Source organism: Westerdykella ornata (assembly GCF_010094085.1).
Source record: "Westerdykella ornata strain CBS 379.55 unplaced genomic scaffold EI97scaffold_15, whole genome shotgun sequence".
Taxonomy (NCBI): domain Eukaryota; kingdom Fungi; phylum Ascomycota; class Dothideomycetes; order Pleosporales; family Sporormiaceae; genus Westerdykella; species Westerdykella ornata.
In genome coordinates, this window is record NW_022986865.1 from 1,239 (window position 1) to 26,372 (window position 25,134).

At 54.3% G+C, this 25,134-nt stretch overlaps 11 protein-coding genes across 11 annotated transcripts; 4 read left to right on the top strand and 7 right to left on the bottom strand.

Moving 5' to 3' along the window:
• Positions 1-604: 604 nt before the first annotated feature.
• Positions 605-1,394, top strand: EI97DRAFT_379714 (uncharacterized protein; the record flags this gene model as incomplete). The annotated part of the gene is made up of 5 exons (XM_033795726.1): positions 605-681; positions 729-826; positions 902-903; positions 960-1,059; positions 1,108-1,394. 5 exons carry the CDS (start codon positions 605-607, stop codon positions 1,392-1,394), a joined length of 564 nt encoding a protein of 187 aa, XP_033652659.1.
• A 272-nt stretch (positions 1,395-1,666) lies between these two features.
• Positions 1,667-3,736, top strand: EI97DRAFT_420646 (PLC-like phosphodiesterase). The gene is made up of 2 exons (XM_033797033.1): positions 1,667-3,148; positions 3,271-3,736. The coding sequence occupies exons 1-2, from the start codon at positions 2,026-2,028 to the stop codon at positions 3,474-3,476; spliced, it is 1,329 nt and encodes a 442-aa protein (XP_033652660.1). The 5' UTR covers positions 1,667-2,025; the 3' UTR covers positions 3,477-3,736.
• Positions 3,737-3,781: 45 nt separating this feature from the next.
• On the bottom strand, positions 3,782-5,492 carry EI97DRAFT_78023 (cytosolic iron-sulfur protein assembly protein 1). Its single transcript, XM_033803070.1, has one exon. It carries the CDS (start codon positions 5,366-5,368, stop codon positions 3,983-3,985), a length of 1,386 nt encoding a protein of 461 aa, XP_033652661.1. The 5' UTR covers positions 5,369-5,492; the 3' UTR covers positions 3,782-3,982.
• Positions 5,493-5,612: 120 nt separating this feature from the next.
• EI97DRAFT_434368 (metal-dependent protein hydrolase) lies at positions 5,613-7,051 on the bottom strand. Its single transcript, XM_033798616.1, has 2 exons — positions 6,811-7,051; positions 5,613-6,760 (listed from the first exon to the last, which is right to left on the bottom strand). Exons 1-2 carry the CDS (start codon positions 6,870-6,872, stop codon positions 5,758-5,760), a joined length of 1,065 nt encoding a protein of 354 aa, XP_033652662.1. The 5' UTR covers positions 6,873-7,051; the 3' UTR covers positions 5,613-5,757.
• A 656-nt stretch (positions 7,052-7,707) lies between these two features.
• Positions 7,708-9,610, top strand: EI97DRAFT_78082 (ICE2-domain-containing protein). The gene is made up of 3 exons (XM_033803072.1): positions 7,708-8,364; positions 8,412-8,600; positions 8,651-9,610. Exons 1-3 carry the CDS (start codon positions 7,846-7,848, stop codon positions 9,260-9,262), a joined length of 1,320 nt encoding a protein of 439 aa, XP_033652663.1. The 5' UTR covers positions 7,708-7,845; the 3' UTR covers positions 9,263-9,610.
• Positions 9,611-10,374: 764 nt separating this feature from the next.
• Positions 10,375-10,653, bottom strand: EI97DRAFT_379944 (uncharacterized protein; the record flags this gene model as incomplete). Its single annotated transcript, XM_033795736.1, has 2 exons — positions 10,375-10,546; positions 10,601-10,653. 2 exons carry the CDS (start codon positions 10,651-10,653, stop codon positions 10,375-10,377), a joined length of 225 nt encoding a protein of 74 aa, XP_033652664.1.
• Positions 10,388-11,553, bottom strand: EI97DRAFT_78056 (uncharacterized protein). The gene is made up of 3 exons (XM_033803071.1): positions 11,042-11,553; positions 10,601-10,865; positions 10,388-10,546 (listed from the first exon to the last, which is right to left on the bottom strand). Exons 1-2 carry the CDS (start codon positions 11,423-11,425, stop codon positions 10,686-10,688), a joined length of 564 nt encoding a protein of 187 aa, XP_033652665.1. The 5' UTR covers positions 11,426-11,553; the 3' UTR covers positions 10,388-10,546; positions 10,601-10,685.
• A 1,487-nt stretch (positions 11,554-13,040) lies between these two features.
• EI97DRAFT_420659 (Thioesterase/thiol ester dehydrase-isomerase) lies at positions 13,041-14,747 on the bottom strand. The gene is made up of 3 exons (XM_033797034.1): positions 14,285-14,747; positions 13,983-14,231; positions 13,041-13,930 (listed from the first exon to the last, which is right to left on the bottom strand). Exons 1-3 carry the CDS (start codon positions 14,683-14,685, stop codon positions 13,177-13,179), a joined length of 1,404 nt encoding a protein of 467 aa, XP_033652666.1. The 5' UTR covers positions 14,686-14,747; the 3' UTR covers positions 13,041-13,176.
• Positions 14,748-14,900: 153 nt separating this feature from the next.
• On the top strand, positions 14,901-16,476 carry EI97DRAFT_468097 (uncharacterized protein; the record flags this gene model as incomplete). The annotated part of the gene is made up of 3 exons (XM_033801641.1): positions 14,901-15,188; positions 15,237-15,929; positions 15,976-16,476. The coding sequence occupies exons 1-3, from the start codon at positions 14,913-14,915 to the stop codon at positions 16,474-16,476; spliced, it is 1,470 nt and encodes a 489-aa protein (XP_033652667.1). The 5' UTR covers positions 14,901-14,912.
• Positions 16,477-18,301: 1,825 nt separating this feature from the next.
• EI97DRAFT_434372 (Pkinase-domain-containing protein) lies at positions 18,302-20,969 on the bottom strand. Its single transcript, XM_033798617.1, has 3 exons — positions 20,820-20,969; positions 20,521-20,758; positions 18,302-20,457 (listed from the first exon to the last, which is right to left on the bottom strand). The coding sequence occupies exons 2-3, from the start codon at positions 20,616-20,618 to the stop codon at positions 18,687-18,689; spliced, it is 1,869 nt and encodes a 622-aa protein (XP_033652668.1). The 5' UTR covers positions 20,619-20,758; positions 20,820-20,969; the 3' UTR covers positions 18,302-18,686.
• Positions 20,970-22,035: 1,066 nt separating this feature from the next.
• Positions 22,036-25,090, bottom strand: EI97DRAFT_459444 (RGS-domain-containing protein; the record flags this gene model as incomplete). The annotated part of the gene is made up of 6 exons (XM_033801008.1): positions 22,036-22,155; positions 22,208-22,395; positions 22,445-22,487; positions 22,536-23,546; positions 23,649-24,050; positions 24,113-25,090. The coding sequence occupies 6 exons, from the start codon at positions 25,088-25,090 to the stop codon at positions 22,036-22,038; spliced, it is 2,742 nt and encodes a 913-aa protein (XP_033652669.1).
• Between the last annotated feature and the right edge of the window lie 44 nt (positions 25,091-25,134).

Sequence of the window (25,134 nt, forward strand, 5' to 3'; positions counted from 1 at the left end):
AATCTTAAAGAGCTTTCTAAATAGCCTCTTCTCCCTTAACAAACTCTAGTAACTTAGCAGCGCTGCAGAAAGAGGTGTTAGCTAAGTTCTAGAACGGTGTCGCAGGCGGCATTGCAGGGAAAGAGTGCCTCTAGCGGGCAAGGTACTACTCCTAAACAGCAACATATTTTTAAAAAGTAAAATTTGTAAAAGATAGAGGTAACACAGCGCTAGAATTTGCACGAAAAACTACACGAAAATATGTAGTAGTGTAAGAGATATACTCTGCTAAAGATAGCTATATTTAGTGGCTAGTGTAGTACGCGACGGCTCGCTTGGGGGGGTGGCTCGGTTCGTGGTGACGCACTCTACGGACAACCGAAAAGGTCCCGCGGGCTCTCTCTAGCTAGCTTTGCGAGTAAGCGCTTAGTCATATTGCTTTATGCCGTATGTAGACTACTGTGAACTCCGTCTCGATGACGTCGTTGTTACCAAACAGCAAACAACGGACCTACTGTTACTGTTAATACAGTCAATCTCCCTTAATACACTCGCACGTTCTCACTTCCATTGCTAACCTGTATTCTCTTCTCTCCTTCCTCAACCCCACATCCAAACCTTCAAAATGACCTCCTTGGCCGCGTTCAGAGACCAACGCAGTGCTCAGCTGCGGAGGCTAGCAGAGGAGCATCTCCAACACGAGTATGTCACTTCTCGACATCAGTTGTACATTGCTTACAAGATTGGAGCTTGACTCAATCCGACCGTGACACTCTCAGAAGTGCTGGTGGGAAGATAGGAACCCATGCCAAAATTGGCACGCTCCTTGGCCTTACCTTGGGCATAGGTATGCTGAACGATTCCACATTGGCGGGGCTTATTCATGGTCCCCATATCCTCCCCTTCGACCAGTGGCTAACAGTTGTGCAGTATGCGACACTTCTGACGGAACAGGCTGCCTCAGTTTACTAACTTTCTAGTACTGCGCTGCTCGGTTACGGACCATGCGCGTAGCATACTTCCAAGCGTTCAGGGCGCTGGAGAAACCGGTCGAGGTCAAGTTCGCTGATGGCAGGACAGGTGAGTATACCCGGATATCTTGTTGACCACACTCTTACATTTATGAAGCGCCCGTTCCAGACCTTACTGAACAGCTAGCGCCTTCCAAGTGGGGAGATGCGGCGACCTATTTCTTCTTCTCGCTCGGCGGACTGTTTGTTGGTGGGGAGCTGGGATTCATGTCCGGCACAGCGTCAGCGTCGCGAACCATAGCCAAAGACCCACAGGCGAAGGAACGCATTGAGCGGGCGTTCAAGAATTATCAGGTTGATGTAATGAAGCAGCAAATCAAGCTTTTGGAGGGGAGACCGAAGATTGATGATATATTCCGCTCAGATAGCGGAATGCAAGGATGAGGGTGTTGAAAGGAGGCTGGCAATGTTGGGGCTTGTAATAATCTTGTACTTGTACTATTTAGGGGCGTCCATAATGGTACGGAGAGTGGCTTGTTAATCCAGGAAAAGAATAATAATGCACGTCCGTTTCCAGGCCGACATGTAGCATAACTCCCAAAAGGACCACAAGCAATGGTGAAGCGATCGTTTGGTTGTTTGAAAGCTCGGTACCTGCATATACAGTGGGGCCGGTTGACGTCAAACACCAAATTCTCCGAAACGACTTGCGTAAACCTCGAGCTTGAGACAAGAATAACAACTTGAGGACTGCAATGTCCTAATCTTGCAGGCCTTTGAGATCCGTCGGACATACTTATACTCTTTGGTCTTTAACTTGAGCCTCCAGCGAGATCGTTTCTAGGTCAACCCGCCTCAGTTGAGGGACTCCGTTCTTACCTCGCCTTGATCCCAACTTACAAGTCGCTCTGGCGTTCCTCCCAAGGAGAAATCTTGGGGTCAGCAGTAATTCTGGCAGGAGCCCGTTTTCCCAAAATCCTGGACTGGAAGAGAAGGAAGATCTAGTGCAACCTCAGGAGCACAACGAAGCAGTCACCCGCGAGTGCATTGCTCACACTTGCACAACTCAGCGCAGATGCTTCTCCACCTCCTGTGTCTGGCGAGCGCCAGTCTCACACTCGCCCGACAGTCCGAATTCTCTCAGGAAATCAAAACGCTCACCGGTTCTGAAAGATTAATAACGACTGACTCTGCGGTGCCAACTGTGTCACTTCCCGAAGACGAGAGCAGCATATTCGTATCCGGCACGGCATCCATACCTGACTTGTCTACGACATCCAACGCAACCGCATCCATCACCTCGACTTCTACGAAAGAATCCCTGACCCAAATAGTAGGGGGCACACGTACCACCGGTGCGAGCGGTAACATGACAACATCCAGCACCACGACGTCTGCCACGCCGACGAACACCCAACCCTGCAACAACTACCCCGAATTCTGCTCCCGGCGCTACTCCAACATCACCGAAGTCTGCGCCCACAACTCGCCCTTTGTGCGCAAAAACAATGCCGCAAGCAACCAAGCCATAGGCGTAACGCAGCAACTCAACGACGGCATACGCATGCTCCAAGGCCAGACGCACATGGTGAACGGCACCCTGCACTACTGCCACACATCGTGCGACCTGCTCGATGCCGGCACCGTCGAAGACTACCTCCGCGAAGTCACCGACTGGCTCGACCACCACCCCTTCGACGTCATCACCATCCTCTTCGGCAACGGCGACTACGCGCAGACAGACGCCAACGGCAAACCGCTCGTCACGGCCGTCGACTTCGTCGCCCCCATTGAGAAATCCGGCCTCAAGCGCTACATCTACCAGCCCCCGAAAACGCACATGAAGCTCGACGACTGGCCGACCTTGTCCGAACTCATCTTCCTCAACAAACGCGTCGTCACCTTAATCGACTACAATTTCGACCACGAGGCTGTGCCCTGGCTGCTGTGGGAGTTTTACAACATGTGGGAGACGCCTTTCAGTCCTACCGGTAACTCGTTTCCGTGCGATTTGGGTAGGCCCGAGGGGTTGAGTAGGGAGGATCAGGAAGAGTTGTTGTATATGGCGAATCATAACCTGAATGTGGAGATTAGTATTGCGGATATGCATTTGCTGGTGCCGAATTATGTGCAGTTGAATCAGACGAATGGGGTCAATGGGACGGGGAGTTTGGGCGAGATGGTGCAGACGTGTACGGGTACGTTTCTGAGATCTCTTTCTTCTTTCCCTCTTCACTTCTTACCCCCTGATTCCCCCTTCCTCCTCACTTCTCGGAAATCCTTCGAGGTTTACCATTTTACTGACAACGTCCTCCCACAGCACGCTACGCCCGCCCACCGAACTTCCTCCTCGTAGACTTTTACAACGAAGGCCCCTTCAACGGGTCCGTCTTCGCCGTCGCAGCGGAGGCGAATAACGTCACCTACGACCGGAAGTGCTGCGGCACGGCCAGCGACGCGGCCCAGGTGTCGGCTACACATCTGAGCCTTGTGATTGCCATTGCTGTGTGCTTGGTTTTGTTTTAGTGAGATGGGGATTGGAACGTATTGCGGAAGGCATGGTGCGATTTTGAAGGGCATTTGGAGTGATGGTTGGTGCCGGTGGATGACATGTTCATCGTTGTGCCTTAGCGATATGGAGTTGAGACCGTGGCAGTGGGGTTATGACAGCGCGCACCTCTTGCAGTCAACGGTAAGTGAAGTAGACTAGCCGGGTTCGTTTCGGTTTCTCCGAAAGATTGCATATAGCGCTGGCGTTCGGGCGAGATGGACCGTTACTGATTGACCTCCGGAGCTTGTTAGAAATAGGCTTTGAACTGGGTTTGACAGACATACAAGGGCCTATTCTCCTCTCTCTTATTACGGCCGCAACATGAGGAATATTTCAATTCTTGCATCGCCGGTCTATGACTCCAAGTATTCGTTCCAACATCGTCCCATCCCTCCTGTCTACCTTAGTAATGACTGCTAACTAACACGCCCACGGGTATAACTCTGATTCTTAAATCCAAATGTACCGATATACAATGCATCTATGCCTTGACCACCTCATCCAATGTCCAAACCTTCACCTCGCCGTCGTCTCCTGTGCTGATGATCACCTCCTCGTCTTCGCTTCTGCAGTCTTTGTCCCGTCGATGCGCCCAGACTACGTGGTTAATTTCGAAGACGTCGTGCGCGGAGTACAGCTCTGCGACGACGCTCCATTCGGTGGGCGTGTCTGGCTTCTTGCCTGCTTCTGTAGTTACCTGCTCTCCGTCCGCCTGGACGTCTGACTCGGCTTTCGTCTCGGCTTCATGGCTCTGCTGCTTTTTTGCCTCCCTCCATCGCTCCTTGTACACAACAATCTTCCCATCGCTCCCCGCACTGACAATCATACCCGTCCGTTTACTCCACGAAACCGAGTAAACCGGCCGATCATGTCGCTTCGGCAGCACGGCATCAAGAACCCACTCCTCATCAATCGAGAACGAGCGAATAATACTCGGGATGCCCGTACTCGCCGCCGCATTCCCACTCCTCTCACTCGGCTTCCTCCGATAAATCCTCACACCCCCATCATCCGAAGACGTCGCCAACCGGGGACCACTGCGCTCCAACATCGCGATCCACTCCTCCCTCCCCTCACTCAACCCCTCCCTCGCCTTCCTAAAATCCCTCTCCTTCATCCCACTCCCCTCAAATTCAACCCACCACACCGTACCCCCCTCACTCTCAATCCCCCCGACACCCACCCAATCATCCCCATCCTCGCGATAAAACTTGACCCAATCATCATAACTCGAACTAACGAGCAACTCCTCCTCGGGATGCCAAGCCACACATTTGACATCGGCATCATGCTCCTGCAACACAGCAACCGTCTCGTAATTCTCCTCGTCCACCTCCTCCCAGATCCACACGCTCTTGTCGCGCGAGCACGTCGCTAGCAGGTGTCCCGACGGCGACCACGACAGCGACTTGAGCTCCGATTCGTGTCCGTCCAGGATGGTCGTGAAGTCGAACCCATCATCCTCTTCCTCATCATCATCATCCTCGTCATTCCCGCTCCTCACACCCCTAGAAGTAAAATCCTCTTCCCCTCTCCCTACTCCCTCCTGCCGCCGCCATATCGCCGCACTCGAGTCAAAACTCCCCGTTGCGAGTACGCTTTCTCCCCGCGTATTCGGCTTCCAGCTCACGGTCCGGACGCTGCGTTTGTGCGCGCCGGACAGGGTCTGCACGAGGGTGAAGGAGGTGAGGCTGTAGATGCGGACGGTGTGGTCCGAGCAGGCGGTTGCGACGAGGGGGAGCGAGGGGTGCGGCTTCGTTTGCCAGGTTCGGGAAGACGACGGGGGTTGCAGGGTGGACAGCGGGGTCAGTTGGAGGGAGTAGGGAGGGGTGGTCGAGGGGGAGGAGGAGGCGGAGGGATCGGTCATGGTTGGAGGAGGTGTGAGGGGTGGGAATGAGTGTGGGAGGAGGGAGTAAGAGGATATGTGGAGGCTGTGGAAGTGTGCTGGGTGGACTGCTGAAAAAGTTGAAGTTACGTCGAGTGCCAAGAAGTTTGGAGGGACGCGATAACCTCCGCCCCGCCCCCACTTCCGAGAGTGGGATGTCCAGGACAGAAATAAGAACTTGCAGATACGATGTAGGCAATAGATGGAAAGCAACTTGGAAGGAATGTGCCAAAAAAGGAAAAACCCAATATCTATTTTTCATGGTGCCAACCATAGTCTAAAGGTATCATCATATTGAGACTTTCGTCTTCCGTCAAAACGCCCAATCATGCATGGGATGATAAACACACTTAAATCATATATAGATGCACTCACAGCTCCAATGCCTTCTGCGCCATCGCCAGCGCTCCCTCAAAAGTCTTGTTCCCTCCGATGAAGCCCGCGGCGTGGACGAACACCCCCCCTGGAATCCCAGATATCCTGCTGAGCTCCTCGTCGCGAACACCCTTCCACGCGTCGGGCAGGTCCTTGCGGTTCTCAAACCCGCTATTCTCCTTGCTCACAGCGCGGATGCGCCACTTGCTGTCTGCCTCGTCGGTCTCGGGAAACAGCACGTAGAGGACCTGCGGTGCGACGCCTTCTGGGATGTGAGCTTCTTTCTCCAGAGTGTAGAGGTGATCAGCCCAAGGCATGCCCTTCTTGAGAACCAGAATGCGACCTTGGGGATCGTATTGGAGGCGCTCGGCGTAAGCAGCGGCGACTTCTTTGCGGGCGGGGAGCCAGGCGGCCGCGCGATCGGTGAGCTCGAGAACGAATTGCTCGCCAAGGAAGGCGGATGCTTTGGCGAAGCGGGCGTCTTCGAGCGCTTGCTGTTCCTCTTTTGTCCCTTTTGCCTCGGAGCTGGAGTGTGTGTAGTTGTATCTGTTTACAATGCTTGCGATGGTGAATCCACGATCTTCGAACTTCTTGGTCAGGCCTGCCGCTTCGAGATCTTTGGGCGCCAAAACGTTCACCCCATTGTCGTTGGCATCGAAAGCTTCGATGAAATCGTTGTAGATCTTCTCGAAGAGGAGGTCAAGGTCCTCGCCCGGTGGTATGCCAGTCACTGCTTGAATGATGTCTTTGCCGAAATGAAGGTAGACCAGTCCTGCGGAGGAGAGTTTGATGTTGTGGCCGGGGAAGGTGGTGGTGAATTCGCGCTGGTGGTGGTCGAAACGGTTCTTGGATGGGTCATACTCGGCACCAACATCCACTACAGTATGGCAATTGGCGAGGACTGCTGGGTCGCGGGTGCGAACGAGGGGTGAAGAGGCGTAGGTAGGCAGGAGTCGGAGCATGGAGACTGCAAGGGCCTCGTCGGCATGGAAATGACCACTAATGTCTTGTGAGCTCACCAGTTCCTCCATTGAGGACTGTGATCGTACTTATGCGTGCCAATCAAGGGTCCGTCGAGCTTCATTTTCTTTGCGGGATTCACTGCGCTCATTGCTCGCGCGGAGTGGTGCAGGAAGCGGGGGTGAATGAGAGTGGGCGAGGATTTCGCGGATGTTCGAGCAACGTTCAGGAAACAATGGCGCAAAGTGAACATGCAAACAATGTGTACAACGTTTGGAGGGAGCAGACAGCATAGAGTGAATGGCCGCAGGGTGTTGCAGGACAGAGGGGAGGAAAAGACGGGCGGGAAGGCTTGGCAAAGACCCCTCCGCTGCTTCACGGGCCGTTTCCAAGGGTCTGGGCGGGGGCCGGCGGACGGAGCTTGCTTGGGGCGGGGAGGGGGCAAGCTCGCTCGCGTCTGGCAATTTCGCCATCACCACCGCCAACAACCTGCCCAGGTGTCCTCTCCCTCACCGCTGTTCGCACCTTTCCCGCCGCTGCTCTGCGCCTGCGTCGCAATTCTCCCACACCAACTTCTTCCTCCGATCGCCCGACGGAACAGAACACTTGCTCTCCGTCTCACGCACCTTTACCACAGTACGCCCCCCCTGTCGGCCTCGCTGGAAATCTTCCAACCCACCCTGGACAACCACACGCGACATCCTGCAGCCAAATAACGCTGTCCCTGATTCACGACCCGGTTTTCCATGATTTCCCAGCTAGATTAATTTTTAACGTCGCCCGCCCTTTTCGCCAATTCAGGAGCGCCAGCTTCTCGCTCTTACAAGATACGAGTTCCCCCGCCTAACGAGCGCGAGCATCTTCCGGCCATCATTTGCACGTGAAGATAGGTGGCTTCACCGCCAAGCGTCAAGAATACACTGAACACTGCAACAACTCTGCAGCCCAGACACTCACCCGCGCCTCGCCGTTTCCGCCAGAGCTCCTGGTCTCCTGGTCGTCTTCTTGATCGCTGCGCGCCTCCTGCGCGTCCCTCGACGCGTTCTGCCCCTCCTCGCCTCTAGCGCCAAAGCGCTCCACAAGACCAGCTCGTCCTCGCACGAGCTCGGCGGCTGTTTCTCCACATGTGGTTAACTAGGCTCATATCATCGACGATATGGCTTAACACCATCCTCTTCACCATTCCCCTTGCCTTCGACGTAGGAGGCCGCACGTGTGGGCTGGCCTTTTCGCTGTCACTGGCCAGCTACTACTTCCTCTACTCCATCCTCCGCCTCATCACACCGGACGGCTCGAGATTCAGACGGATATGCTGCGAACTCGTACGGTGGACACAATGGATTGTCATTCCTACACTTCTGATCTGGAGTTTGAACAAGTTCTCCATCGACTCGGACAATAGCTCTGGATGGGTCGAACGGACGTTTGGCGGGAAACGGGCACAGCATGACAGCGTTCGAGAGTGGCTGTTTGGGAGAGAGGGACTAGTGGAGGCTGTCACCATTGGGGCCTGGGACAAGATACTGGCGCACAGCACGCCTGTTTTCCAGATCTTGGAGGGCTTCTGCACAATCCTGGTAATCCAGGCGGTTGGAGACTACGCGAGATGGCTGGTCAATGGAGAGAGGGGCGACAGCTGGATGGTACGACAGCACGACTTTTCGATATTCTCCCGCTAACGACACGCCAGATCGGCTTCCTGATCACTTCGGCGTCGATATTTTCGACGTCCCTATACTTCGTCTGGCGAATTACGACCTTCCCTCAGATTGACAACATCGACGCCATCCTCATCGGCGTAGCCCTTACTACCGCCGTATTCCTCTGTGCAACCGGCATCGTGAGCGGACGCGGTAACCCTGTGGAGTCCGCACTACTCGTATGTAGCTCCTTCGACTGCTCTACGATTCTCCTAGCTGACCAGTCAAGTTCGCCTACGTCACCCTTTGCATCTACCAAATCTTCACCGACTACCGACCGTCGCCGGACTCGGCCGCCGCGAATGCAGTTTCTGAGCCCGCACTACCTCCGCTCCCTCCCATCATCATGGCGTCGTATACCACGCTCCTGCACGCCCTCGGCTCGCTCCCGAGCATCATCCAAACCGGCTTCAACCTCATGGTCGGCGCCGTCCTGACCATCACCCCCAGCGTCATCATCTCGCTAGCCTACCGCGTCTTCGTCATGTACGCGTCGGCGCGCATCATCCCCGCCATCCACCAAAGCGGCGCCCGGGCCCTCTCGCAAGAACCCTCGCTCGACGACGAAGACGAAGCCGGCAAATTCCTGGGCTTCCTCAGCTGGTTCAGCCCGTCGATCCTCATCGCCGTGTATACGAGTCTGCTGATGCAGCACTTTGCGAACGGGAATGGGGCAGGGGTGGAGGGAGGGGCCGAGTGGTGGACGAACCAGGGGGAGAGGGTGGGCGGGAACGTGTGGCGGTGGATCAATCTGGCGGTTACGATGGGCATCTATGCGATTGAGTTGAAGATTGGCAAGGGCGAGGAGGAAGGGCGGTTGAGGCATTGGAAGAGTGATTAGGGGTGATGATCAGAGTGGGTTGTAAGAAGTGGAGTTGGGAGTGATTGTTGAGTAGACGACAGGGAAAAAAGAAGAAAAGAAAAGAAATTTGGTGGATATACAAGGAGCTTGAGATTGAGCAGACCATGGCGTGCCTGGATGGATGGGACAAGCGATTCTTCCTCTTCTTGTTGGACAAGCAAGCAAGTAAGCATGGTTCGCTCACGACCCCTTTTTCTTTTCTTTCATCAGATACCCGGAATTTGAAATCGTGGGGCCCGCCCGCCTTGGTAGGGTTATTGGAATATACGAATAGTGTCGCTTGAACGGAACTTGCATTGCATTGCTGCAACCTCCATCGGTTCCTGTATAATATCTGGTGCTGTCCTTGTATCGGGGTACGGAGTACACGTGCAAGGCCAGCAAATCTCACATGGCACATCGTACAAGATAGCACGCCCACGTTGGAAATTCATAGTTTCATAACTCCTTTCTAATCTAGATGAACCAGAGAAATTCAAACGTAACAAAAAAAAGCCCTTTGCATCTTGCACCCATGAAACCCAAAGGAAACACTAACCCAAAAACCAAGCCGCGATTGGTATAAAGCTCAAGACAAGACAAAAACGTTGGGAAGATAAATGCTCCGCTGAAAAAATACGAAGACGATGCAAAAACGCCGTATGTAACGTAACTGACGGGATATGCAGGGATAAAATGCCGGAGGGAGATGGCTGGGGTGCGGTGTGCAATATTTCGTCTCGTCGAGCGTGTGGTAGATGTTTTGTGAGTGGTGGTGAGGAGAGATCACCAGGTGTGAAGTGGATGTGTAGGATATGCCATGGTAGGCGTCGAGGGAGAAGTATCCGTGGCGAGTGTCGAAGTCTGGCCGGTAGAGGTTGAGTGTTTCTCCCTCCCCGTCCCTGCCCTTCGGTTCGCGTCTCGTGATCTCGTGATCTCGTGATCTCGTCAATCCCGAATCCGAAGTTGTGGAACGAGGAAAGGTGGGGTCAGGGCGTTAACTCCGCCCCACCCCTAAACCCCGAGACCGGCCTTCACCGACACCAACAAGTCTTTCCTCCTCCTCCCCCACTCCTCCACCAGGCCTCCCAGAAAGTAAGCAAGCGCACTATCTACAGCTCATCCAACTCAAACTCGAGCGCCACGTCCTCGGAGCAATCGCTGCAGTAATAATTCGAGAAGCCACCACACGTGACCTTCATGTTCTTGCACATGTCGATGCTCCAGGCGTCGTACGAGTATCCGGACAGCAGGCGGTTGGGGCAGATTTCGATCGAGTCGGCCCTGGGAGGAAAAGTGTTAGACTAGTAGGGGGCTGGGGTGGGTAAGGGGCCTTACCAGATGTAGTAATCGTGGTTGCAGTAGTACCACGAGTAGGTGTAGGAGCACATTTTTGATGAATTGGTTGTTTTTGTAGGATTGATTACGGGTGTCTCAGTTGTCTTTTTTCTTCTTCAGCCTTCGCAAGCGAGGGTTTTGGGATCCGGTGAGCGGTGGTGGTGGTGGTGGAAAGGCGCGTGATCGTCAGCGAGTGTCTCAGCGGGCTGAGGTGTTTCCGAGCTGTAGTTCGGGAAGCAATATATATATATATAGTAGGCTGAAGCTGAAGATATCATAATCAGCGGTAATTCTCATTGATAGGGGAAGTAACATCGTGGTATCGCATGACTCTCGCAGCGCCGCGAGCTCGGAGGTCTAGACCTGCAGGTCCGAGATATGGCGGTCTGGGAGATGGGAATGGGGTCTAGATGCTGGAATGAATAAAATGAGTGTACTGACCTCGATGCTGTAAAAGAGAGTGTGTGTAAGTCTGCGACTAGACGAGGTTGAAATGAATGTTGCTATCCGAGTGGGATGTCGGTCGTGATGTGCTCCGCTTGTATTGTGCACGATGCCGGGTATAGTGATCCCAAAGTCTTTGTCTGTGTCCTTTGTCTCCTTGTACTCGCACGTATGGACGGCGCGTTTCAGCCGCTGGTAACAAAGAGTGTGATGTGCGGGCGTGCAGATAGACTTCTTGAATCCAGAAGAAGAGACAGCCCCTCGAGGGCACCACCACCACCCTTTATACAACTCACCATGGCCTGGGCCCCGGCCATCAGGTACAACCGTTAGTTTGAGAGAAAAAGTCGGCCGATAGTTGCAGATTGCGGCTGTCCCCATGCTCTCCGAGCCTCTCGTAAGGTTCCCCTCGTGCTAGGGGGGCTTGATAGCTGGATGCGCTGGTCTAGCCGCATGGGACCGAGGGACGGAGCCGAGCAGATTGACTGGTCCGTGGGAGCTCACCACTGTACTCACTCGATCGTCTGTATGGCCAGCCTCGTTTCGAGCGGGGGTGAAAGCCATTACTATTATTATGGATGCGCGTGAAAGGCGGTGGAGAGACGTGTCGCTCCTGAGCTGAGGAGAATCGAGATCGATGGATGCTGTGTTCCCCTTCACTTCAGCGCCTCTCCCGCCGCCCTCGAAGCCTGTGCAGCCTTCCGTCTCAACTCGCACGACCTCCCTCTTCGCCTTCCAACGCAAAACCCTTCTTTTCCCCCTGGTGTTCCCGCTCCGTTGCAACGCGCGGTCCTCCCTCCCCCTATTATCCCGCCGACTCCGGGACAGCAACATCGAACATCCCCGCCCCCGCTGCAGAGCGCCGATCCAGGGTCCAGCAAAAGCAGCGCTAAGGCCACTACCCGAGCTCGGCGGGGCCCAGATTAGCGCAAAAGGATTCCTTGCCCCACCATTCGTCCACGAGGCGGCTGCTGAACCTGACTTTAGGGTACGGCGAGAGCGATATATCGTGTCCTTCCAAGGGCGGCAACTGGTGGTGTTGTAACGGACTGTTGTACATTGGTTGGTATATATCCCATCTGTCTGATCCGCCAGGTAGGGTATCTGCCCATCTCGGAAGGGGTGAATGGATAGATGGTGGCACTCCGGCGAACCTTGGAACGAGATAAGAATAAGCCGGATTGCGTGGTTACTGTGTGTGTTTTGTCAGCCTCATCCTTCAACAAGCTGAGAATGAACGGGAACCATATTCTGGAACGAGCATCTGACCTCCTCGAAACCACAGCCTTCAGCTTTCCTCAGTCCCCCGCTGCATCCATCCCCATCCCCTCCCCCTCATCCCATCTCCCATCAGTGTCAAAATGCCATGCTTATCGATAGGCAAATGTTACAGAGTGGGGTTCCTCTCGCTGCAGGGTCCGCCTCTACTCGAGTCGCTGGTCCGAGCGTCTGTGCCCCCATAAGATAACCCTCACCGCTCCCTTTGCGCCCAGAAGGCTGTCGAGATGGAACCACATGCCGATTCCGCCCCGACTGGATGTGAGGACCCGGCCGCGTATTATTACAGTACACGGATGGATGAGGGGAAGAGAAGGTTTGATATCTTGACTCCTGGCAGATGGACATGGAATAAATTGCTCTGGATTGGGAAAGGGGCCCATCGAAGGGATCGACCGTTGCTAGATATCGATTGTGATCCCTACACCTGTGTACTACACAGCTTGGGTTCCACCTATCCTTGAGCGAGGTGCCCCAATCCTAACTAGTCTACTGTGTAGGAGTTCCCATACCCCTTTCCTGCCGATGCCGCACTCACTCTGTACTATGCCCACTTGTACCTCGTCTGTCTCCGTTAGTACTGTGTAAGTCAGGTACACGGCGTGACTCTGACGGGTGGCAAAGCGAGTCCGGCCCGGCCTTTCTAGTGTTGACCGAGTGGCACGAGGGGTAGGCTCTCTATTCTACGAAGAGCGTGATTGTGGCTGTGCGCTGATGTGGCTGAATCAATCTCTTCTATCATTACTCTCTATTGGCTTGCGCCTGGTCCTGATCTACATAGATGGAATACAAACCCCCCTTATATCATCCAAGTCATATACCAACACCTATCCTGCACAACGGTGACCCACCTACTACTCCGTCAAACTATCCTCCGCAGCCTTTGGATTCCACCCACTGCCCTCCCTCTTGACACTCTCCTTGACCAGCTCCGCCCTCCTCCTCGCATCCAGATACATCATGTACTCCTGATACGTCCTCGGCATGACGCGAATGTTCTTCTCCACCGTGAACGTGTAGTTGAACTGGCCCGTCGGCTTGGACCGTCCGTGCTCCACGTCCCGCACTTTGGAATCGACGCGCACCTGCACGCGCGTGTATTTGCTGTCTTGGTCAAACGTCTCGCCAGGCGCGCCTATGAGCGGCGGGTCCGTGTAGACGACCGTGGCGGTGAGATACAGGATGCTGCCGACAGGGACGGGGTTTTGGAAAGTGGACGGGTCGAGGGAGACGAAGGTTGGGCGTGCGCGGGCAAAGGCTGCTGCGCACGTGAAGGCCAGTTCGAACGTCTGCTTCAGTAGGAAGCCACCGAATATCATAAAGTGATGGCGGTTGCGGAACTGCGGCTGCATGATGGTAGCCGTCTGTAACCGAGTCGTGTCCATGAAGTGTGTGTTGTCTGGTTTGCGCAGTTCGTCATAAGGGTCGTGGTATTGGAGTTGCCTCTGCCAAAAGGCATGGATGAGGTCGCTTTCGAGATCATTGGGAGTGGTTTTGATGAGAGAGGTTTGCTTGTGCGCTTTGCGGATTTCGGAGTTCTGCTCGCCGAGCGCGTAGAGCCGCTTTTCCTCGGGGGTCTCGACCTGGAGCGGGTTGACGTTGACGGGCCTGGGATATGTGAGCTTGTAGTCGCATGTTGAAGGAATGAGGAGGAGCGCACTTCTTCGTGACTGGGTCCAGCGAGACCATGGTGAAGGCGCATTTGATCAGGACGTCTTCTTCCTTCACGGATTCGCCCTCCTTTGGCGCTTTCGCAACCTGCATTGTGACTTCCATACTGCTCCTGCCGCTAGCATATGTTACCTGTCCGGAGAGTTGCAAGTCGCAGATTTCGGTCAATGGGTTTTTCAGGATGATGCGGTCGCACGAGGCGGTAACAGTAGTGACGTCCGGCCCTGTGTGTTTGTATCTGCGCGCCAAGTTAGACTGACCACAGGAACAGCGCGGGCTTTCAGCGCTCACGCAATGATACCAGAGAGAGCATCAAGGTCCATGAACAGCGTCCCCAGCCGTATGTGCCCGGAAGCGTTCAGATAGCTATCGAGCAGCCACGGATCTTGCGCCAAAGGAAGGACAAGCGAGTGATAACTGTCGCTCATCCGCTTTGGTGTCAATTTGCGATCCGCTGAGACTTCCTGCTTCTTCGACGCGGAGCTTGGGTCGGCATCCTCGGCCTGCTTCTTTCTCAGTGCCTCGATCCATGGCGTCTGCACTCGCATCGCCGTGAGCTCTCGAAAGACGCCGTCCGTCCGCTTCGCGGCACTTGTTTGAAATGCTCGGGTGGGCCATGGGCGAGGAGGGGAGGCGAATCCCTTTGATCTGAGCCTCAGGCGGCGAAACCCCATCGCTCTGGTGTTCGCCATGTCGTTGTTGAAGCCAAATACGAGGGGTGGTTGAGTCCGAGCAACGTTCCGAGGTCTCCTCTGCGCAGCGGCTTTCCCCGGTTGAAACCGAGATAATCTTATCTGATGAATTCCAGCCCTACGGCTGGGCACGGCTACTAGCGTACTTGGCGCCAAGGTCAATCCAATATGTCGCCAGACGTTCCTATGTCTCCAAAGTGAAGAGCACGTACATATGGCTCCTCAAAATGTCGCGTACTGTCGAGATTGGGAGAGCTGTCTTGCACTCAGCTAATGGGTCGTTGCATCTCTGGCTAACCGCAGCGATTACTGTGTGGTCACAGCAGCAGTCGACTAACCCGCAACAGCTCGATCAATATAGATTCCTCGAACTCTTACTTTCGGGGGACTATTGGGTATGCCGCGGCTACGACATGCATATTATATTGGACATTTCCGTGCTATTAGAGCCGCTCAATCGAGATCATGTGCCGCAATTGATGGGAGTTCTGAGGGAAGCCTCGGTATGTTAGCCGAACAGTACCCATTGACCGAAATCTCACTGGCACCAGGTATGGCATCAATTAGGCTTGAACGTCACTATCTCAGAAAGCGAGGTACAAGGGCAGATACGGATCAGTATCGCGCACCATCGAAATGTCGATGAAAACACCACTCCGGCACGCCACCGTTTAGGAGTAAATGTGCCCTCTGCAGACATCAAGCCGCCTGAAATGGTTCCAGTAATAAGCCTTAACTCAGTGCGCCTGTCTCTGGATATATTGCAGCCTCGGCCAGCATCAAAAGCCAAAAAGCGAAAAATGTCTCGCGATGCTAACCAGAAACTCGGCACCCTAATTGATGCCGGATCAGATAACTCCAACAACGCGCAAGCGGCATTGCTAGACAGTTCCGTGACGATGGTCTCAAATATGCAACAGCAGCATTTCGAAGAGGAAATATTGCTGGAGTCCTCTGTCAGTCCCTCTAACAATCAGTCAAATCCATGGGACAACCCAGTCAGCATATCACCACATCAGGTAAAAAAGCGATGTTATGCGGTCAGTTATGAATCGAAAAGCACGAACAGTGGAGGTCAACCAGTTGAGGTTGCAGACATTAGCGCAATGGTCGACGCTGCGATGCGCATATCGGTCTGCAGGAACCCCTCAAGAGTGTCCGGAGGAGTGAAGATTGTAACGAGCACTTTCAGCGCCACGCTGTCCGAGGTCTGCCCGGCCTTGTTCACGCCACATTATCTCCAGGTAATGAATGCAATCCTTCGTCGAATACTCTGTTGATTTAGTATAGGCATTGTCTCAAAGAGCGCACTTCCTCCCTACATTGAGTCGTTCCATGGTTCGGGTTACGTGTTCGCCTAGAAACTCAGTGTCGCTCCAAGAGAAAATGACAACGCTGCTCGAAGAGCATTCCGCGCGATGGAATGCCGCGTCACATGATTCGATACCGTTTCCTGAGGATGTGGTGCGCTCACGACTTTGGAAGCATCTGCAAAGCTCGCTGTCGGAACGTCCCACCAAGTCACTTCTGCCATTTGTAACAGCTGCTCCTAAGGTTCATGACAGGTTGGGCATTGTCGAAAGCAGCCGAATCACGGATCGTGAAGTGAGTAGCACTGCACCTGAAGAAGACGTCTTCTCGGAGCCTTGTGCTCCTTTGAGCTCTGTGTCAGTGTCAAAAATACAGGCAGTCGACGAGGATGATGATCTTCTGCTTGCAGACGCGGGGGATATTATGATGCTATGGGAAGGCTTCGATGGAGGAGACGTAGCGATTGATGGAGTTCAATAGATGTATAATTTTTATTGCAAGTCGGTGTCGAACCGTTGGGTCCGGCCAACCCCTTACTTCCATCGATCCCTACTGCCACTTTAGTCTAAACTTGTTACCACTATGCCTGCATAGTGCTACGGCCGTATGTGCCTTCTACATTATCGCAGTAACGGATGCTTCTTGCGTCCCTAACTTTGCTTTACCTGTCGACAATCTAGCAATACAGCTTTACACCCGTTTACATCCTCCTAGCTAGAAGAGGTAGGAACAGAACATCACAAACCCGCTGCGCACATCGCGGTCCGAACGATACTTCGGCATCCTCTCCACCACTCAGTTCGCCTAGAGATCCGCGAGACGTAGACCGAACATTGCACCCCTTGCCCCTACGCTTTCGCCCAGATTCCTACACCCGCTCCTCGCTCCGCCGACGATTGCCTCAGCCATCTGTAAACCACATGTCGCAAATCGATAACAAGGTAAAAGACTCCAAAACCGCCGCTTACAACTGCCCCAAGTACGTATCTCCTCCGTCCAGTTGCCATTTCCACTGACCGCCACAGTACAGAGTGCCGTCGTTGCAGTTGATACATAGGTGACGAGCGCGCTGCAACACCCGCAATACGTCCTACCATGCGAACAGAACCACCGGGCGAGCCCAACTCAACCCTTGTAAGACTTGGAGCGAAAAATGGTCGGTCGGGGACCTCCTTAATTGCTTACTAAGCCATTACGCTTTTCTCAGATTCCACCTCGATTCGTACGCAGAACCCCATAGACATAGACACTTCCTTTGACTATGTGGAGGGAGTCCAGAAGCTTTAAGAAGGATCAATGACCACAAAAAATCGAAAAAATCAACCGCCGTCGCAGATACGCATTCACTCATCCTATCCCCTTCCCCCGGCCCTGCCAATGCCGGGGGCCGCCTCGTACCTCGCGTCACTTCCACCGTGGTCGCGCTATGAGAGCTAAGAAGCTCCCAAGTCCAAACTCTTTCCTTGTGACTGTCCCCGTTCTAGGTGATGTGAGATGGGGGACGCTCTGTTCTGCCGTTCTCGCGCTCCCATGTCGCACGCTATCCGACGTTATCCCGATCCACAATCACGGACGACGACGACGTAAACGTCCATCTGAACCTTCCACAAGCCTCGCGTCGAGAATTCCCCTAGCACATAGCCCCGTTTTTGTTTCGCCGTCTGTCTGTTCGTCTGTCTTGATTCTATGACTTCTGAATCAATCAGCGTAGACGGGGTTTGTGCGATATACCCCAGTGTATCCCCTCAAACCCTCCATCATCCTCTCACGCCCTCTACCTCATCCTACGTACCCCGTCGTCAACTACCCGTCCAGCCCAAAGCCACCTCCTAGGGCACACTTCCCTCCTTCCCTAAGTTCTTAACACCGTGGCTGTGCATACCCACCTCGTTCGCAGCTCCAACTCCGCCGCATTTATTCCTCAGGGATACTCATTTACTTATTTCCGCACCGTGTAAAATAGTACGAATGAAGAAGATTACCTCTTAGCGCACGCGGTTTCGATGTTGCGAGGCAGGTGACTTCGAAAACTCCCAGTCACCATGGGCAAGTCGTGTATTGTGTGGATATGATGATGTAGGTCGTTATCTTCTGGTTTATTAGGCCTTTTTTCTCTTTCCTTTCTTACTGTCCTCTCCTTTCTATCTTTCTGTTTGTTTGTTTTCTTTTCTTTTCTTTTCTTTTTTCCTTTTTTTTTTTCTTTGGCCTAGTTTGAGATAAATAGTATGCAGAAATAAGGGAAACGTTGCAGTTGCCTTTCATATATATAAATAAAGCGTCGCAAGCAACAACACTAGTAAAAAAGGTTTAGTATTCAGAGAAGGCAGACAGACGTTAGAAGACTGCGGCGCACAAAATAGGATACAATAAACTAAATCGCTAGCAGTCGGGGTATAAACGAACAAAACCGGCAGGAGGAATAATTGGAATACGCAATTCTTCTTGTCCGACTGTTCTTCCTTCATTACAGCTAGAAAGTCAAACTCGGTAAAAACTCAAAACTCAAGTCTTCGAATCTCATAAATCTCGTTGCTGGCTGCAAAACTCGCCTCCCCTCCCCTCCTCTTGTCGTTGCACTTCATCTCTCATCTCACCTCTCATTCCCCCTGTCCACGCGCCCGCTCCCATCTTCTCTCCTCCCTCTCTCCCCTTCTCCCGCTCCCTCCGAGGGATATCCCCATAATCTCCCCCTACCGCCCGGGCCTCAGCACAACCCTCTCCCCCAACCAAACAACCACGTTCCTAAAGAACCTTCTCCACTCCAACGGATCCCCCACCCCCTTGACGAACCTGACCTCCGAACTCCACACATCCGCCCCCACACACACGCGCTCCACAACGACGTGTCCACTGAGCGCCTGGCGGCGGGAATCATGCAGGCGGATACGCAGCGTCGCGGCCGACATGTCCGGATTCAGCTGCGCGAGTTGCGAGAGGGGTTCGGATGGGGATGATGATGATGATGTGGGCACAGTGGAGGACGAGTGCGTGAGCTCCGGCACCGCGGCCGCGGCATTCGCATCATCTGCATCCATACCCATATCCATATCCATGTCCAGATCCATCCCTTCTCCCACCTCCTCACCTCCTTCCTGGAGCCCAGCCTTACTGCCCTTCACCTCCCACGCCACACCCAGCGCGCTCAATGCCCGTGCAAACCCCCTAACCAACTCGGCCACTTCTAACGGACTCAAGAACCGCGCAAAGCTGCTCGCGGGCAAGACGTCGCGGAACTGCCGCGCTGCCTGCGTGAGGGTCATGTACTCCTCTATGGACGGCTTCTGCTGGCTGAACTGCGACAGAGAGGGGTCTTGGGAGAGGGCTTCTTGCGTGGAGGCGGGCAGTGTGGAGAAGGTTTGGTATGTACGCTGTTGGGAGGGCGCGGGCCAGTCAAAGACGGGTGCGTTGCCAGTGGGAGGTTCGAAAGGAGTGATGGGTTGGTTGGCCGTGACCAGAGGAGGCATGGGGGGAGAAGCCATGGAGCGCCTGGGGGAGGAGGAGGAATCGAGCTCCATCGCATCTGCCTCCTGAAGTTGGGAGGGTTGAGACTGCCGCTGTGACGCCGTGGGGACCTTTGAAAAATCGATGCGCAGCTGGGAAAGCATTTCCGCTGCCAAACCGATTGGGTTAGTGCTCCGCCCACTGGGGCTGAGGTATCTGTTCTTTCTGTTGAACCAGGGATGCGCATTGATTCTGTCAATCGTGTATCGTTGGGCGGGCTCGAGCGTCAACATGCCCAGCAACAGGTCCATCGCCCCGTCGGGAATCTGTTTCCAAAGCTCATCCGTTGTGTCCTTGCCCTTCTCCACGAACTCCTTGAACTCCTCGCTGCGCATGGTAGGTTCATCCCAGGGCGTGTTTCCCACCAGGAGCACAAAGAGAACGACACCACAACTCCAGATGTCGCAGATATTGGCCGCATACCCCTCCCCCGGATCCAGTAAGTCTGGACGTTTACTTCTCCTCCCCTTCACCACCTCGGGCGCAATATACGGCGGACTGCCGCACACGCTGTGACACAGGCGTTTCTGCCCGTCCTTCTCGAACAGCGTCGCAAGCCCAAAATCAGCGACCTTGAGATTCCCCTCTCCGCTCAGCAGCACATTCTCCGGCTTGATGTCTCGATGGGCAATTCCCTTGGAGTGCATGAACCCCACCGCATTTATCAGCTGCCAGAAGTAGAAATGTGCAATGTCCTCCCCGACCCCAACATCAGGCTCGATTTTATCGAAGAGGTCGCCGCCGTCCGCAAGCTCTAAGGCAAGCCATGTCCAGGCGGCATCGGAGCCGGCAGCGAAGCAGAGGATGATGTTTGGGTGGCGGCCGAGGTGCTTGTGCAGGGTAATTTCCCTTTCGAGTTGAACAGGGGTGAGGCGGCCGTGGGTGAAGGCGTGGGCCTTGTTGATGAATTTGATGGCGATGACGGGGTGCGAGGCATGGAGCGGGGTAGCTTTGCGAATGCTGGGGAGGGGTTAGTTTGCAGGATTGGCGCTGCCTAGGAAATTTGAGAAGAGGTAGGCGTACAAAGCATATGCGCCCGTCCCGATATTTTTGCTGATGATGCGGAAGGGGAGGTTGGAAGGGAGAGGGGCGGCTTGACTGCCTGGGAGGGCGGGGCCCATGCTTCCGTCTGGAATTGGTTCGGAGCGAGTGAACGTGGTGTAGGTTCGGGTTGAAGAGCGTGTGTTCGTTATCTCTCGATGAGCAGAGGAGTGAGATGCTTGGAGAAATCGCGATGCAAGGTTCACTCATAGAATTGAACCTGTAGCCACCGTAAGCCATGCAATGCAAATAATCAAGAACCCAACACCCGTCTTCCTCACCAAGACTCAACGTCACATAATCCGGGAAGGGCAACCCTCCTCCCTCGCGAGCGAACAGCTCACTCACCTCATCCGTCCACCATTTATAGAAGTCGCAGTCGTAGCAAGCCCACTTGCTCCCAACGCCTGAATTCCCACAACGAGCGGATGTCCAAGCAAGACGCGCAAAGTACTCCGTAGCAGAAAACTCGAGAGAGTAAAACAACAACGAATGTACGGAGTAGAATCCGATCAACTGCTGCCTTGCCCAATTCCCACCTGGGCAGGTTCAGTTAGGACGCGTTTCCGTCATCAGAACGCGTCGGTCCCCGAATTCCCTTTATCGATAAGGTGTTATGCCAGCCCTACCGGCCAGTCCAGCGCAAACTGGTTTCTTGGCATAGGACAAGAGTGGGGTTCCGCTCCGCTCCCGCTCCGTTACAACACGTGGGCGCCACTTTCCACTAGCCACCGCAAGAAGTGGAACACTCATGCAATTTCTTGCTCAAGAATCGACTGAGACTTATAAGTACATTATGTACTGAGGTGTACAGAGTTGAGAGTTATCTGCGTTGGCGCGTTGCAGATGCGGTAGGCCTGAAACTTGTAGAACCGAACGCCTCCTACCATTCGCCGCAACAGTCTCTTAGATATTACAAGCACCCGCACATAAAATTGGAGATGGATTCTATAGGTTGATTCGGAGAGTTTATCTCCCCGCCAGCATTACGATACAGGAAGTAGTCCGCCCTAGTTCCTCACTCTACGCTAGCCATCACCCTCCCTACCCCACGAAAGAGCGAAGAACGGCTCGCTTTGGACGAAGAGCCAACCTCCCAGAAGGGTAAAGGATGGGCGCAGAAAGACCAGATACACAGATTGAAGCTGGTCAAAGAAAAGGAAATGAAAACAAAAACTGAACGCCACATCTCTCTTTCCGTCTCCATCCCGATGCGAATATCGGACAAGGAGATCAGTAAAGAAAAAGGTGCAATCGCACTGTGTAAACCGGCCATGCAACAAGAACGATGAAGAAAGGGGCCCAGGGAAGGGAAATGGGCCCAGAGATGACCGCCGCCATGATGCTAAGTTTTGCCCCGCCTGAACGCCAATGTCTAGGTTACATGATGCTCCGTGAGTTGGGAATAGTGCCGTGACCCGCTCGAAATGTGAAGGAAATGTTTCGATGGAAGTCGTCTATCTGGTCGTACGTTCGAGTCGTGCTGACATTCGGTTCCTAGGAAGATCGAGAAGTCGTGGCCGATTGCGTCGGCTGGGCGGCATTGGATGCTGCGGCGTCGAGCCCACGGAGCTGCGGTGCGTACTTTGAGTGTTTGATGAACTTGGGGACGGAGTCCTGCAGCTGCGTTAGACGGGCCAAAACGGAAAGTGACGGGGTAATCGCTTACGGATGACATCAACTTGAAGATGGAGTTCTGGGCATTCTCGAAAAGCTTCGCAACCTCTTCCAGGCTCTTCTCCATGGCCGTGTCATCGCCCACAGCACGCGTCATGCGAGTAGCCAGTTGGGTTCGCAGAGCATGGTCGATGTTGAGCTCATTGGGAGAACCAGGTGCGAGGAAGGCATTGTACAGGCCTACAGACAGTTAGTACGGGGAAGATCGACCAGAATGGGCCAAACATACCATATGCAGCAGCAAGGGTTTCGCGGACAACGTCAACCTTGTGCTCACCCGTGGTAGCCATGGCAACCTTTTATTGTCTCGAGAACTCGACCACTTCGAGGTAGAATGATAGGTTCTCTTCGCACATGGTATCCTTGAGGAACTCTCGGTAAAGCAGGCGCCAGGAGGGATTGTTGATTATGACCAGAGTGCGATTGCTGTTTGAGTCTCGGGTGGCCCCTTCACGCACTCGGCTGGTAGCAGTCTCGGTGGTCGCCAGGGGTTCATCACCGGCAACCCATCCGGCGACCCTCTCGCCGTGAGGTGTCACATAGTATAGTGATTGTTTCGTGCCCATGAAGGCCTGTTTGGGGTTCCGGTTGTCAACGGGCGCGATGAGGTTGAGTTGCAGGAACAGTTCGCCAATCTCGAGGCCTTCCCGACGATCCACCATGGTGCAGCAGTCCATGAGCCACTCGACGGTGGCTTTACCTGTGAAGACATGCTCATAGGGGCGGGCAGTGGTTGGCTTGTGCTTTATCATGCGGACGCCAACGTCGCACTTGGCAAATTCGTGGACGGAATCGGAGTCGGACGACGCGGTCTCGTTGACGTTCGGACCCACGAAGCGTCGGAAGATGATGTGCACAGTCTGTTCGTCATGGTGGAGGGCATCTGTTTCGGTGCTTCTCTCCAGGATGACAAGCTGATGGGGATTGCGGGAGGATTCGATCACCGCCTTGACATGGGGGGACTGAATGCCGTTGCGGGAGCAGAAGCGCTCAAGGATGTGGATACCCTTGGGAGTCAGTTGCCAGACGGAGCCCTTGTTCTGGAAGTCGACCTTGTTCTCCACCGACTCGATGAACTTGGCTTCAAGGAACTTCTGGCAAACCGAACGAGCCATCTCCTTGGCCATGGAGAAGGTTGTCGTGGTCGTAGTGGTGACAACCCTGGATGGGTCCTTGGGATCGGGCATGCGGTTGGACTGCGAGAACTTGAGAGAGCCAAGATTCGTTATCGCTTCATCCGAAGTGAAGGTGAACTCAATCATCCTGAAGCGGACACGATGAGGTGTCAGGGGGAGGGAAACCATTAGTGTGGAGAACAAGTCCTCGAAGTCCTAGGCGGGATCATTAGCACAAATCTCAAAACGAAAAGCGGATAAACGATAGTCATAATAATAGAAATAGGAAAATGAAAATAAAGAAAAGAACCCCGGTACCCTCCATCTATACTCAGCCCATGGATTTTGCGATCGCTTGGGTTCGAGAAGCACTTGCGGCTCGGTCTCTGCAAGCGTCTTCGTAGGCAGGTTATTCAAGATGACAGAGGACCGTCTCCCGGCGGGCAGGGAAGTCGTGCACGTCGACTCGTCAGGTGGTGCTCGATTCTCCAACATGGCTTGGATTATCGGGCAATCTTGGGCCATGATGTACCGGTGTCCATGCACCGTGGTCGCCTTATCGTTTCCCGGCGAATGGTCGTCCACTTCCCATTGGAGGAGGGTTCCGGTAACCACGACTTCAGCAAAAAGGAGAGGATAGAGGGAGTGCAACTTGGCTAGACTGTGACTGAGAGAAAGTGACTGAAGGTTGACATGATGAAGCTTAGTAGAGATGACGTGCTAGAAAGGAACGTGTAAATAAAGTAACAAAGATTGGAAGTCTCTCCTACTCCCCGACTTACTCTAGTGAAGGGGCGCTCATCCTCCGTCATACGGAGTAAGCGGGAGCTTGTCTGATGCATCTTTCTTTCGGGGCCCTTGCGCAGAGCCTGCGAATTGCTCTGGCTGCTGTTGTCCGTGTTGGCGGTATTGGCGTCGGTGATTGTGCTTAGGGGGGAAGGATTGGACGAAGGATTTGTGTGAGCGAGCGGAGTAGAGGAGGGCACGCTGGCAGAATCCGAGGTGAAGGTCGGCTCGTGTGCAAGGGAACGGGTGCTGGCGGTGGAAGACGAGGCGCGCGAGGCCGGACGATGCGGATTCTCCTCGAACTGCTGTGGCGGCTGGTGGGTGTCGAATGGAGCTTGTGAAGGATCGGAGCGGCCGCGCGAGGACGAGGTGGAGGTACGCGAGTCGGCGGGGAAGGGCAGAGGATGGAGGTCGGTGTCGGCGAGGGAGAGGTGAGGGCGGCTGGTGGATCTTAAATGGCTGCGAGAGGGAGCAGCGGTGGAGGAGGGATGCTGCTCGTGGTGGAGCAGCGAACCTGAGACGTCACGAGCAGCCTTTCGCAACAAGGGAAAGCGCGAAGTCAGGGTCGAGCGGCGGCGCTTGGACGGCTGTTTCTGCTTGTTCTGCTTGTTCTGCGGGTGCGGTTGGTGCTCGCTGAGCGACGCTGAGTGCTGCACTGTGGGTGGAGGAGGAGGAGGTGCTGCTGTCTCGTCTGCCACGCTCGGTGGTGGAGATGGGTCAGACTGGCTGAGACTCGACAAGGCTCCCGGGTCGGCTTGCACAGGGCGATGGATGCTGGGCCCGCTCGTAGCAGAGGTAGTAGTAGGAGGAGGGGAGGTCAAAGACGTGGTGGTGCTGGTATTATTGGCCGTGTTCCCGCTGCTGCTGTCGTTGGTAGTGATGGTGGTGGTGGTAGGAAAGGGCCTCAGGGGCGATGGGGACGCTGGGGGAACAGATGAGGAGGAGTCAGGCAGCGAGAGGATGGGATCCGGCATCTGGCAAAGACAAATTGACGGGCAAGGCGCAGAGAAGAAGGTCT